This window comes from Charadrius vociferus, unplaced genomic scaffold (genome assembly GCF_000708025.1).
Source record: "Charadrius vociferus isolate BGI_N301 unplaced genomic scaffold, ASM70802v2 scaffold1434, whole genome shotgun sequence".
NCBI lineage: Eukaryota > Metazoa > Chordata > Aves > Charadriiformes > Charadriidae > Charadrius > Charadrius vociferus.
In genome coordinates this window covers 63,011-76,871 of record NW_009647937.1, presented here as the reverse complement: position 1 = coordinate 76,871, position 13,861 = coordinate 63,011, and the positions used below count along the sequence as shown (strand labels likewise).

General features: G+C 49.6%; 1 protein-coding gene across 1 annotated transcript in view; it reads right to left on the bottom strand.

Moving 5' to 3' along the window:
- The window catches only part of WDR59 (WD repeat domain 59), a 45,293-nt gene that overhangs the window by 3,220 nt on the left and 28,212 nt on the right, over positions 1-13,861 (bottom strand). The window contains exons 18-22 of the mRNA XM_009883152.1: positions 5,873-6,006; positions 4,386-4,467; positions 2,477-2,589; positions 1,244-1,391; positions 1,079-1,151 (exon numbers count right to left, since the gene is read on the bottom strand). Coding sequence (XP_009881454.1) covers positions 1,079-1,151; positions 1,244-1,391; positions 2,477-2,589; positions 4,386-4,467; positions 5,873-6,006 — 550 coding nt within the window. The remainder of the gene's footprint in view (positions 1-1,078; positions 1,152-1,243; positions 1,392-2,476; positions 2,590-4,385; positions 4,468-5,872; positions 6,007-13,861) is intronic.

Below are 13,861 nucleotides of genomic sequence, written 5' to 3'. Positions count from 1 at the left end.
GCCCAGAACTGGATGCAGTACTCCAGATGCGGCCTCACCAGGGCAGAGCAGAGGGGGAGGATGATCTCCCTCGACCTGCTGGCCACACTCTCCTTGATGCCCCCCAGGATGCCATTCGCCTTCTTGGCCGCCAGGGCACAAGGAATCACCAGGAATCAGCCAACAGCTTCAGCTCTGGCGCTGGAGCCCCTACGAGTGACTTGTCTTTGACACCTTCGCGGCTCAGCAGAAAACCTCCTTAGGCCCGTGGGTACTCACGGCACCGAAAAAACCAGCCTTCCCAACTGCTGCTGTTTTTCCAGCGACGGAAGAAAGCCCAGCATTGCTCTTCCCCCCCCCGAACCCTGTGGAATTAGCTGGGTGATGACACTGCGAGGCCACTCGCGCTAATCACTGAACGATTGTGGTGACTGGGAGAGGTGCCTGAGGACTGGAGGAAAGCAAATGTCGCTCCTGTCTTCAAAAGGAGAAGAAGGAGGACCCAGGCAACTGCAGGCCAGTCAGCCCGACCTTGATCCCTGGGAAGGCGATGGGGCAGCTAATGCTGGGAACCATGTCCAGGCAACGTGAAGGACAAGGGAATTGCCAGGAGTAGTCCCCATGGATAACAGCCTCACACTGTGCAAAGCGCGAGGGCTGTGGAAAGTCTCCGGCAGCATCGAGGCAGTCACCCCGAGCGCCTGGAAACAAAATGGTACAAACTGGTCTCCCTCGTGACTTGTCTTCTACTGGAGAAGGCAGCAGCGGGAGCTCTCGGCTCTGGGTTACCCTGCGCTCCAGGGGCTCAGCTCGGCATGTCTCGGGTGTTTGTACCGGTGCCTGCAAAGCGCAGCTGGCCGGCACGCTGCGGGAGCCACCAAGGGGCAGGACTGCGGGAGCATCGGCGCGGTGGCTGCAAGCCCTGCTCACTTCCAGCCACGGAGTCACATCACGTTGGCCAAATCCCGGAAAGCTGCTGTGGCAGAGCCCGTCTGCAATCACAGCCAGTACCAACTCCCTTCTTTCCCCACCACAGGAGCCATCTAAAACCTAACCAGAAGGCAGGCAGATTCCCTATTTACTCCCCAGGTCTCGGTACCTATGCTCCAGCCTCCGGTGCCAAGTCCAGGATCTGACATGCTGGAACAGGAGCCAGAGGAAGTAAAGCTAGGCTGTTGAGGGGGAAAGGAGAGGAAATCACGTCACCCACATGAGAGATTTTCAAAGATATCCAAGACAAATGGGAAAGGAATGGCGATCGTACGTATCGGCTGTGGGAGGCCAGGTTGGAGGCACGCTGAGGAAAGGGCCCATAGGAGTTGGGGCAACCCTGCAGCCTGGACTGGGCTTCAAACACGCTGCAGAGCATGGCCAGGGTCTGCACATCGTGGAGCTGCGAGTAATGAGCCAGCCTGGGAAAGGAAAAGGACAGACAGTATGAGACTGGGCAGAACTCAGTGGCAAAAGCATCGAGACTCCAGGGCAACTGCTTTCAAACCTGTTGCAATAAATCAATTTGGGTCACATTACTGCCCACAGGAGACATGTGCGCTCTGCAGGACTGGGTTGTCTTCTCCGCCACACCTTTGAGAAGCCAAGTCCTCCTCCTGAAAACACTCGTGGCCTAACGGGCAGGAGAAAGATGGGAGCTCCGGGAATGCAGCACTGCTTGTGGCCCCATTATCCCAAGTTTGTGCAGCTTCAAGACCAACGTCCACAGAACTGATTTTAACTGGAGGTAAAGCTGGAGCCATTAGGCTCACCCCCAGCCACAACGTCTTTTTGACAAAACCCTCAGCATGCAAGCATCCCACACCCAGATCACGCGGCAAAACCCCGCCGCAGCTTTGCTGGATGGCTGCGAAGTTTCTGGATTGCTCTGAAGACTCAAGAGCGATGAAGAACAACCTGTCCTCCCCTCCCACTGCTGCCACACAGCAGGGAAGAGCTGGGTCAAGCAACAGGGCGCAAAGTGCACCACCCAAATCCTGGGCCTCCAAATAAGGTGTATCGGCAGATAATATCAATCACTAATTATGTCCCCTCCTGAGCAGATTCACTGACAGGAGGACGTTTGCAGCCAACACTTGGCTTTGAGACCAGTGGAACGATTTCCCAGTAATGCTACGTGGCAACGGTGAAGGTGAACACATCAGCTGCACCAACACGCTCATTTAGGAGGTGGGGAGCAGAAAACCAAGATCTCCAAGTCAGGCACTGCGGGCAGGCAGGAAAGCAGAGCTCCAACTGCACCGGCCTATTGCTCAATGTTAGCCGAAGATGACCTGGGTGCTAGAGGGGAAGCCGAATGCTGCCTCCTGCACGTCATAAACACACTTGCAGCTTCCCTTCGTGCATCTCAGGCTTGAGAGAGGAAAAAAAATACAGGCTGTGGCACTATTCCAAGCCTGAAAAGACGCCGTACAAGGTACATAGTTATGGAGGGCTCTGCTTCAGCAAACATTCCCCAACCCCTCCCCAGCGCTCAGACACCTACAAGGACTCCAGTAATTGACGTCCAAATGGATGTTGTGCCCAAGGTATCTCCAAATCTGGGTCAGACTTCGGTCCAAGACAGAGATCAGTGGCTACCATGGCCAGTGACCAAACCTGGCAGACAGGAAGGAAAAGCATCAAAGCTACAATTAGAAATAACCACACTCCCAGGGCATAGGTGTGTACAAATTCACTCACAGACAGATAATAATGGAGCTTGCTTTTTTTTTTTTCCTCCCCTCCTGGCAGCAGGGAGTAGTTTCAGCCTCCGTGTCACAAATTACATACAGAGTAACACAAAACCGAAGCTTTCCCTGTCCCACTTGCCTTGAGTTTGGGTTAAACTTTGAAGAGTAACAAGTCTATAGTCTAACAGACCTGTCGGGGTCACTTAACAGACCTATTAGTGCATTTTATATTCACAAAACTTAAAAGGCTTTTAATTGGAGGCAGTTCTTGGGTTCGGAGACATCTGGTGGCAGGAAGTTTACTGGTGAATCATTATTTGCATGAAAAGTATCTTTTGATTAGCTTAGGAGTTACTGAACACCTCTGTTCTCCCAGCACAGCCCAGCACAGACTGGAGTACAGTTTGCCATTTCTACTCCAAAAGTTTAACTATTTCACATTAAATTTCTCCTTCATTTATCATCCTCTGGTCTGAAAATGGTTCCGTCTTTTCAGTTGCTACACCACTGATCTAGGACCGTATTTTCTGCTGTGCCTTTTAAAACGGAACAATTAGATCATCCCAAGGAAAAGCAAAGCTCGTAGTTTGGCGTGCAAAAAGAGCAGGAAAAGAAAAGGAGTGCGGTGCTGGAAAGACCGCAGAAATCAGAGAGCTGACAACACAGTAAAGACAAAATAAGTGCTCCGAGTACAAAGAACAGCCGGGAACAGTAGTCCCACAGCTGCTCAGAGTGAAACCAGAGAAAAAGAAACAGGAGAGAAACTGAAATAAGGACAGAGCTGAGTACAAGAGAGCACAGAAGGGAAATGGGAAAGATGCCACTTCCTACACTGCTATAGAGCACATCTTACATGGAAACTGCAACTCAAGCCTCTGTGCCTGCTAGGAACAAGGGAAGGTGCGATGCAGGCTAGAGTTACATGGGACAGGGAAAAAAAAAGCAAGAAGCAGAGGTATCTCAGAGAAATCTTGCTGACGTTATCCCACCCAAGCTCTGATCCAATGTGGGCAAACCAGACAACAAGATGAAGCAGAGACAAGGGGGAACTAAACCTACCTTCTCCCACCTGGCGTAGCAGAACCCACCGAGAAGCAAGACGACAGCTTGAGTTTGCTTCTGTTCAGATCAGATAAGCCTACACATGTTGCCTGCCCAGGTCTAGGAAGAGCCACGTGCTCAGCAGAGGTGCACAGGCTCCTCTGGCAGTGCCAGCCTGCTCCTATCTCTTTTGGGCACTTCTGAATCCTGTCAAATGATCTGCCTGTTGCCCTGGACTAATCACATGGAAAACAATTGGCTAAAATAGCCATTTTTCTCCTATTGCTAGCGGAAGGTAAGTGACCAGCCAGACAAAATCACCGATCAAAATGCTGAGAGCAGCTAGGCAACTGTGTGCACACTTATTCCATTTGCTGACTCAAAAGTAGGCTGGATTCCTCGCTTTGCCTGCAGGAATTCCCTGAAAAATGTGCTTCGCTCATTTTTGGCAAAGGGCGTAATACAATCTGCTTGCAGCCCTGGGAAGGAATCTGTCGACGCCAAGAGTCAATGAGGTAGAAACCGCCTCCATGGCTTTTCCAGAGGCCTCTGGTTCACCAACCAGAGAGTCCCCAGAACAACTGCTGAACCCAGCTGGCTGTCGGGGTATCAAGGTGACAACACAAACCATTTGAGGGTAGCACAGCATGCTAAAGAAGAGGTCTGAATTCAGTGTAATACCTGTACGAGGTCCCTCCGTCCAACAGCCAAGGCTGAGGCAGCATTCTTCTGGCAAGTCTCCTGGATATTATTCACATTCAGTCTAAAAAGAAAGGAGATAGCTCAGCTCCGGTTGGCACATTACCTACAAAGGTGGTGAGGGATGGTGGGAAAGCAGTAGTGCCATCAGCGAGTAGCCAGGATCAATATGAGCCTGCGAGCATCGCCAGGATCCCATCCCTTCCTCCCCTGTTATTCAGGCATCGCTGCCATCCTTCTGGCAACTCCCACTATTCATCTTCCCTAACACACTGCCCATCAAGTCCAGCTCCAAACTAGCTGGGATTGATCCTAAGACACACTGCTTCCAAGCAGAGCAAACAGACCAAACCTGGGCCAGGATATCACCAAGCCAAGATTTGTTCTTGTCCCTAGAAGCTGATGCCATCAGTTACACGGTCCTGTTCCCATTCAGCCTGTTGGTCTGCTCTGACTGACCTGATGCGGTGGTACGCTGCGGAGAAGCAGGCTGGTCTTCAGCCTGTGCCCCAGGAGGATAACACACTCACTGGGGAGTCTCCGAGAGGCTGGGTGCAGGAAACCCACACGGGCTTTCCTGCTTATCGTCAGCAATCTTCCCGAGATGCTCGACACTTTTACTGCTTAAGATCTTACAGCCAATGGAAAAGGGTCAGGCTGTTTACACATCCAGGGAAGAAAGTTCCAAAAGGTCTTTTAAAGAAAGTTCCAAAAGGTCTTTTAAAGAACATTCTTTTTAATAATACAGAAAAAGAGAGATGGAAGATTTTTTTCTCTCTTCCCCCCATGAATGTTCATTGACTGGAAATTCTGTGACAGATCAGACAGTATTGCCAGAGCTAAGGAAGAAAAAAATTCAGAAACAGAGATTTTGTAACTATCTGAATTAGACAGCTTGGGAAAAGATGCCCCTTGTAAGAAAAAACAAAACCCACAGAACTTCTCCATCCTTTCCATTAAAGCAGAAGAACTTGCTGTACAGACACTGGCGTGTATAATCAAGTCTCCATGGTGATGGAGCACTCCAAATAGTTCTGAAATTAAAAAGCCTTATGAGCTAGTATCAGTTTTATAGTACGAGAATGTGCATTTATTGGGTTTTTTAAACCTGGGCATTTAAGTGTGGAGTTTAACATGAGATTTGAAAAAGAATTCATATTGATAATTTCTCTCTTTAGCTGACGAAAACCTGAACTTGTAAGATCTGCAGTGATGATGCTGGAGCGCGAGTTCAAACTCTGCGTACAATACACCATCACAAATCTCTCCCATCACGTTTTTCAGCTTTATAGGAGACAAGTCCCCTCTCGCAGGCAGAGAGGGATACTGTAAAAAAGCAGCAAGGCAAGAACAGAGGAGGAAGGTGCAGAAACATTTAAAGATCCAGTGCTGACTAATTTCAGGATTAAAGCATAGCAATGCCAAAGACGGCAGCTTTCGTTTGGGAAAGGATCCCAGTCCGTACTCACATGTAGAGCTCTCCCAGCAGCTTGTGGACAGGCAGCAAGCAGGAAATGTCTTGGATAATAACTTTCCCAGCGGCTTTGATGGGTCGGTTGTTGGCATCTGTCCCTTCTCGTTTACTTTTCCACCTCCTTGATTTCTGCAGAACAAATGGCAACGTGTTAGTGGGGAGGAGGACAGCGGGCTTCTTGGGCCAGGGAACAAAGCACTGGGGTCAGGAATAATGCAAGCAGCACCCAAACCTGCCTTTCAGAAGGCTCTGTGTTACCCTAGAAAACATCCATGACATGCCCAGGAGAACAAGCATCTCCATCTGTAGGAAGTGAAAAGCAGGTCAAGGCAGCGAGCTCAAGGTCAAACTCACTCAAAAAGTATTTTGTGAGTTCCCCTGCGAAAGCCAATAAGAGAACAAATCAGCATCGAGATGCCAATCAAACCTGGGCAGGTTTGGCAGGAGGACAGTGGAATTAGCGTTCTCATTAGAGATCTGGTCTGGGAACCCTCTGCGCACAGACCACCGCCGACTTCAGCCAACATCAGCCCAGAGACAGGCGGGAGGCAGCTTCGGGGCAAGCTGACAGCTCCAAACTGTCTCTTTTGGTCTCTGCGTTCAGTGTTTTGAGTACCCCCCCTGTTTAGCGCCAGGACAGGGCTCCCACCTCCTGCTTTATCAACAGCCTCAAACAAGTATTTGGCAGATGATAAAGCAGGGCCCAAGTTTTCCTAGCAAGGATCCTTAGCTAACCATGCTCACAGCTACTTACGGCTGGCTCAGGACATAAGGTGGGGTGGGGAGAAGAAAGGAGAGGAAATAACACAAGGGAACAAACCCAAGAAGCCAAGATTCCCAAATACTCCTGGTAACAGACACAGAGGCCGTCTTGACGCCAAGCTGCACACAGCTACCTTGGCTGTAGGAACCACCGGAGAGTATTTGGCTGGTGTCCTGGCCTCTTGCAGCTCCTCGCTTTAGGAGGGTGAGGAGGAGGGATGAGAGGACGTGCTGCAGCGTGACAGGCAGAAGGCACTGGAGCTCTACCGAGGGAAGCACTGGCTGCTACCCAGCGCAGGGAAGGACGTTCTGCAATGCTGCTCCCCTGTGGTGTGTTCCCCTCACTGACACACGGAGTCCACGCTCCTATGCAGAAGTGTCTCCTCGTCATACTGAGTTATGGAGAGTCTCCTGAGGCACGCACGGTGTGGCTTCCTACATCCCTATCGAAGCAGAACGGTACCTCGGAAGGGGCCAGCAAAGCCGTGCTGATGGCTCCGCAGGGCAGGCAGAGCTCACACAGGCAACACATCGGCGCTCCTAAAGAGCGGGCTTGGGCTACGGAAGGGCAGGACTTGGACCTGCAAGCAGGGTCACCTCTACTGTGAAGCCAGCTCTTGGATGGCCGGGCCCCAAACTGCCTTTGACCGTGATCATGCAGTCCTCTGAGAACCTGGGCGGGCTTGAGAGAGACACAAAACGCCCTTCAAAAAAAGAAAAACCTAAGAACCTTAAGGAATTAAATCCTCCTTCACTGCCTGGCTGGCCCAAGCTTAGCCCAAGTGCTGAGGAGGTCTTGCCATGCTGAGCACACTGCTAGCACGTGCCACAAGAAGTAAAAAGGACGTGCTCCTGAGGCCGCTCTGGACACTGGTGACCGAGGCTCAGAGGCTCAAGCACAGGTTTAACAGTAAGTGAAGAAGGCTTGAAGGAGGTGAAGGTGGGTTTTTCCGGGGATGTCCACGTGACAGAGCATCACCACAGTTCCCCTGATCTTCCACCGTTCCCCAGAGTAAAGAGGAGCAGAGCACGCACGCTGCCCAGTGTTCAGAGGTGCCAAACTGGTGGAAACAGGGCTGTCAGCATTCAGCGCTTTGGAAAAGCTGGCTGACTAGGGCACGGTTCTCTTCTCCGCCACGTCCCCTCAAGTCCTAATCCATCCAAGCAGGATTTGCCTGCAGTATTTATTTGCTACATCACCCTGAAGCTGAGAAGTGTTATGCAGTGGAAGGTGGCTAGAACGTGGTCAGGTGGGACACCAAACTTTCTTCAGTCCCTCGGTTCCTAATCAAGGCGCTGTCTGGATCAGCTCTGGCTCTCTTATCGTTGGGCAGACAATTCCTCTTTTAGTAACACCTAAAAATGTACCTACCCTTCCTGTGCTGAAGGATGCGGGCTGTATTACAACAAGGTTTCCAAACAGTGGCATCTGTACCTCATTCCTTGTCAGGGCAGCCAAACGCCATCTCCCAGGCACAGCGAGGAGCTGCTGGTGCTGCCAAAACCAATACTTGAGCAAAGCTTGGGAGCCCCAGCACAGCGACGTGCCATCAGGGCAAGAGCTCAGGTGCTGTCCTGGAAGGGCTACCAGGTTTCTCTCAACACCGCCCCATCAAAAAGCTGTTATTTGTGCTGTGTCTGAGCAGGCATTCGAACCCAGGCTTGCAGACGCAGAACCACATTCTGCAGGTCTACCGCTAAGGGCTTCTAGAGCTTGGCAGGTAATTTCGAGAGCAACTTGCCACCTCCCGACCATCTGTAAGCCAGCTGCCCCCAGGACTCGCAGCTGATGAAGAGTTCCCTCTGACCGAGGCAGGTTCGCTGCCCCGTCATCAGGAACAGATTCAACATGCTCCTGCCCTCTGCAAGAGCGGACTGAAGCCACCTCCCAACGGGCAAGTCGAAGACTGGAAACATGGACAACACATAGCACTTTCCACAGGTAATTCAGTCACTTTTTTTTTTTTTTTTGGAGGAGAATGACAACAAATGAAGATGAGAATGGAAAAAAGATCCCATGAATGGTTTCCACTGCTTGCTGTCAGCATACCACCAGACAAATGAAGACACTAAATGTATCAGAACCCCTGGAAAACTTGGACTCACAACAAAAATGCCCTGTTTTCCTCTTAGCACTGCCTATTCACTGGCAAAAAGGGAAACCCTAATTCTTTACTGGTGCAGCTGCTGGAGCAGTCAGTCGAGGGCCACATGCTCTGCCAGTACTATGCTTCCACGAGCACTGCTTCCTGCCCCTCGAGCTGCGACAGAAGAAAATCATAAAGCCACATCTACAGTCACCATTAAACATGTCCGGTTTTTTGCAATTCAGGTTTGCCTCAGCTACAGCAACAAAGCCTTAGAAAAAACTGTGATTAGAAGTATGGGAACCATCACAGGTGAGGTAAAGCTCATCACCATTGACAGCAGAAGCTCTACTTTGAACCAAATAATTGCTGGCGTTAATTACAGGAGTAGCTCTCCACCAGGTAGTATTTGAGCACTTTTAAGAGGGATTACCAGAGGCAAGGAGAGCTCTAGCTTGGGTCTGTCTGGCCAAGGTCCACCACAAGGTTCCTCTCTCCCCTCTGCTTCACCTCTCCTCCCAGGAGAAGCTCCCACTACAGCGTTATCGAAAGGTGTCACCGAGGCTCAGGGGTGTTGGGGTAGAAGGGAAAACACGTCTCTTCCTAAGGGCTGGAGCACAGGTCGTGATGGGAACATCACAGGGAACACACCAGTTGGAGCTGAAGCAGTAATCAACATGCGCGCAGCGAGCCAACTACTGACAGCTGAAGGTCAAAGACACAGGTCTTCTGCACTGCCCCCACCATTTCTAGCTCTTTCTGCAGCCTAGAATCCATGCCAGGGCGAACTGCATCTACCCAGCTGCTCCTGAGAGTTTAAGGAGAGGACGAAAAGAAAGAAAATAGCTACAGTGATAGCAAATTAAGACTCATCGGTTCCTCAGAGCACCAGAAGGAAAGAAACCAGAGCATTTATGACAATCATGGGGTTGGAGGTGACAGCGGGGAACAGCACTGAATAATGACTAAAAAAGCCAGCCTGCACCTGCACTACCATACCCAAGGCTGTAATTTGCTGCAATCTGAGGTGATAACGATGGCAGTAAATGGGTTACATGTAGAAACAGATAGCCCAAGAATAAGCCACCAACTGCTTCGTAGCAACCACCATCCTCACTGCATACTCAGCAGAAGTAGTTACAAAATGCCGCATGCCTGCTCGGATAGGATGCCGAACAGTTGGGTGTGTGTGTCTTTGGATCCTGCTGGGGCAGGCAGTGCTGTTAAGTAGCATCGTGAAATGTAAAGTGCCCGTTTCGCATAAGCATATGCAAAATTTCAGGGTTCGTGGTATAAACTGGTGCTAGTAGGGCAAAGGGAAGGGTTGTGGACAGAAGGGAACAGACTTGATGCCAAAAGATTAAGCTGCGATAAGGCATTTACAAAATAAAAGAGTTAAACCTGCTCAAAGTCAGGTTCAAGCTGCTTCCAGTATTATTTTTTTTTTTAAAAAAAACAAAATTTAAAAATTGCTGCCTCCCTGCAGAAAGCTATGCTCCTTTTTTCTGAACAACTGCCTACAGATTAACTCCCCCATGCAGGTCACGCAGCACTGCCTGGATTTTCTCTTCCAAATAATCAACGTTTGCTATTTCCAACATCTCCCACAGTACCAGGGAACTTCCACAAAGGGGCCAACAAATCCCAGGCACTTATGAGTCAAGCGCCCGGCAGCATGAATATTTCTTTACAGCTCCCACCAATTAATAGCTGGCACCCGCCTGGAAGCACAGGCATTTCTGAATTGGAGGCTAGTCATTACCTGGAAAGAAGGAGGAGTAATTCCTTCTTCTAGACTTGCTAAGCTCTTGCTTCGCTGAGCACCCTGAGCAACGCTGAGCTCTTCTTCCAAAAGGAAGGCACCTGGTCTGTACCAATAATCCACACGTCTCTTCGTGCACGCCTGCATCTTCACCTTGGGCACTATCGCCCACTTTAGAGAGCGTGATTAGCCTCTTCCAAAGGTTACCCACAAATACAATCAGTCCTTCAAGGCTTGGATTAATCCACCTATCATTTTTAAGTATACGTTACACAAAATTATAACTTTATCCTACCACTGCTTGCTCCTCCTTCCAGGCCAGTGGTAAGGGAATTAAATTGTGGCCCTTTGTGCACCACAATTTACCGCACCACAAGCTGGCAAGTTCCTTGCTTGGTGTTCTTTCTTTCAGTCTGTTCCTGGTCCAAGACAGAACTTCATTTCTTGCCTCCACTGCTCACATTTCTTTATTAGCTTTTAGCAAAAAGCCTTGATGGAGTCAAGTAAATTACTTCTGGTTTCTTCCGCCTATTATTTGCTAGTAATAGTCTTAAAGCTGTTGTAATTAGGAAGGCTTGATCCTATTACACCAAGTTAAATTAGGTGTTACAGGATTCTATTTTATTCCCTGCTGTCTTATGAAGAGATAGCACGAAGGACAGCAGCTGTGAAAAACCAGTTGTTCACACAGACATTAAGAAAAATTGACCCGAAGAGATCATCTTTAAATTGAAATAGAGTTTTCTAAGCTTTGCCTAAGCTTGGCAGATGAGTGATGAGATAGTAATTGCCCAAATTTACAGCACAGCTTGAGCAACACTGATATCTTCAAGATGTTGACATGAGTGATGTTCAAGCTTGACTGACACGTGGACCTGAGTAATGGAAAAGGACTGTCAAAGCCGTCTCGGAAGGGCAGGCGCCAGGAGAAGGGACCACCTGCCAGGGTGGCTGGAAGTGCAACCACTCCAACTGAATGCAGGGTGATGCGATTCCAAGGGCTGGGAGATCATCACAAATTAAGGAGAAATTCTATTTATTGCTCCAGGAAATAAAGACTTGCACTGAGAATAGGTAGCTCATTTGAAATGAGATGACAGATCGTTGCCAGCAACTCAACCAGCTTGTTTCTTCCACAGCTCTGAAGTGATCCTCCCTCTCCAGCATGGAGAAAAAGAATTTCTTTTTCAGAAATGAGGTGCTCTAATGTCAGTCTCATCAGCTGGTTGATGATGCATAACAATCATTCAGCTCCTCTGCAGTGCACTCTCTGTTTCTTAAAGGTTGCTCAGTCCTTACGCTTCAAACTACCCCTTGGCATCCTTTCCCGGCCGCTAGGCCAGGTAAAATAGGCATGTTTGCAGGTCAGTATTTGTACCCTGCGAACCAGCGTCTGCTCCTGTCCACTCGCACGTGCGTTCGCTCTTACTGAAGCCCTAGGCCCTGTGTGGAGTGCAAGTCCCCCACCTCTGTGCAGGTTACTCAAAGGCAGGCAGGTGGCATTTTATTCTTGGGCCCTTGGGCAGAAGACAGGGTTATATCAAGGACAGTATTAGCACAGCGCACAGTACCGGGAAGTCGTTAATTGCTTGTATGGACCAACGTCGCCGGGCAGAGCGAGGAGACATCTGTATGTGAAAACGTTATACCCAGGAAAAGGGAAGAAAGACACCAAGAAAATTAAAGACAAAGGTAAATAAACTGAAATGAAAAGCGCCCTGAACCAGCAGAGTAAAAGATACCGTTCCCAATGGTTCTGTTACACAATGAACAGTTGCAAACCAAGACCCCCCCTTTCATCCACACACAATTGTACTACACGTCACCACCTACGGCCCCGGCAAAGCGAGGGCTGCTGTGTCTGTGCCCCGCACCAGCCTCTGTGGGAGACTTCAGCAACTGCAAATCAGAACGAAGTCTTCCACACAGAGTCGTATTACTGCAAGAAGCACTGAACTGCAGCGATGTGACCTCGTTCGTACCGTGAACTGATGGCAGAGGACAACACCCCGGTGCCCCGCATGCCAGGCTCCTACTCTAACCAGTTTTACTCCTCTTGGCTGAAGAGGAAGGCAGCAAAGTGCATCATTTTTAACACAGCTGCCCAGCACTTTGGCACAGAAATCTGCAGGAAGCTAAATAAACACTCCTGCTTACTCAGACATCCCTTTAACATCCAGCTTCCTCCAGGACTTCATTCACTGGAACCCACTGTAACTGCTCGCTTACATTTTAAACAATAAAAGCCACATGTCAGGATATCAGAAGGGATGCAGAGACCCTGCTACTTGGCAGGGCCATGTGGAAATTGCCATTATGGGTTGAGGAACTCATTCAGGTTGAGCGAGCAATCAAATTCACTGACTGACTATGCAGAATAGCTCCGAAGTAGGCTTTCATTACGAACTTGCAGACGTTTCATTAAGTACTCAATGCAGTAGTATAGCAACAATAAACGGGATCTCTCAAAGCACAGTACTGTGTACTCACTTGAAAAAAAAATATTCTGTTATCGTTCTGGAAGAGTCAACACAATAAAAAGGGGAAGAATAGGGTTATTTGTGTCGTGTGCAACGTATTTTACATTTATTTTCAGCTGAGGAAGGCAGTCAGGACCCTCAGCCATGCCTTCAGCCTCTACCTTCCCTTGCATCTCACTGCTGGGAGAAGCCCGCAGACAGGGAGCCACTGGGTAAGGCTGGCTGCGGCGCCCCACGGAAGGAGCAAGGAGGAGAAGACTGCACCCTTGTGCTACGTGTTCCTTCACCATGTCTCACACGCGAAGGAGAAAAAGATTAGTAGAAGGAATTTTGGTATACAGGAGGAGAAGCTCATTCCCCCTGTGGCGTCCTGCTCTCCTGTATGAAGCCACTGCTGCCAGCCTACTCTCCCACCCGCTGGGAGTTTGAGAGGTCTGCAACCAGGGGGGCACCAGGCACAGCCTGAGGGATTCTCCTGGGAAGCAGCAGTTTCCAAGCTCTGCCAAATTCCCCCCGCGATGGGAAGCATGAGGTCACGGCAGTCACCACCCCCACGCACGGCTGTCCCGCAGGCAAGGCTGAGCCGTCCCCGGGTCCCCACCGGCATGACCCTCTAACTGGGGGAGAAAAACACAGTCATGCGTGTTCTTTAAGAGAAATCCAGGTTTTTTTGAAACTCTGATGGCATCACCACAGTAGAGATACAGCTTCTCCTTTCTGCTGACTACTATTCTTTAGTGGGGTTTTTTTTTTGAGGGGTGAAAAAGAGGGAGGAAAAAAGGAGGAGTGTGCATGTGTGAATAAAAAGTGAGAAAGATATATATATGTGTGTCTGTGTGTGTGTGTCTATATATACACACAGTTAAATGAGCACGGAAAGGCTCAATGCCAGA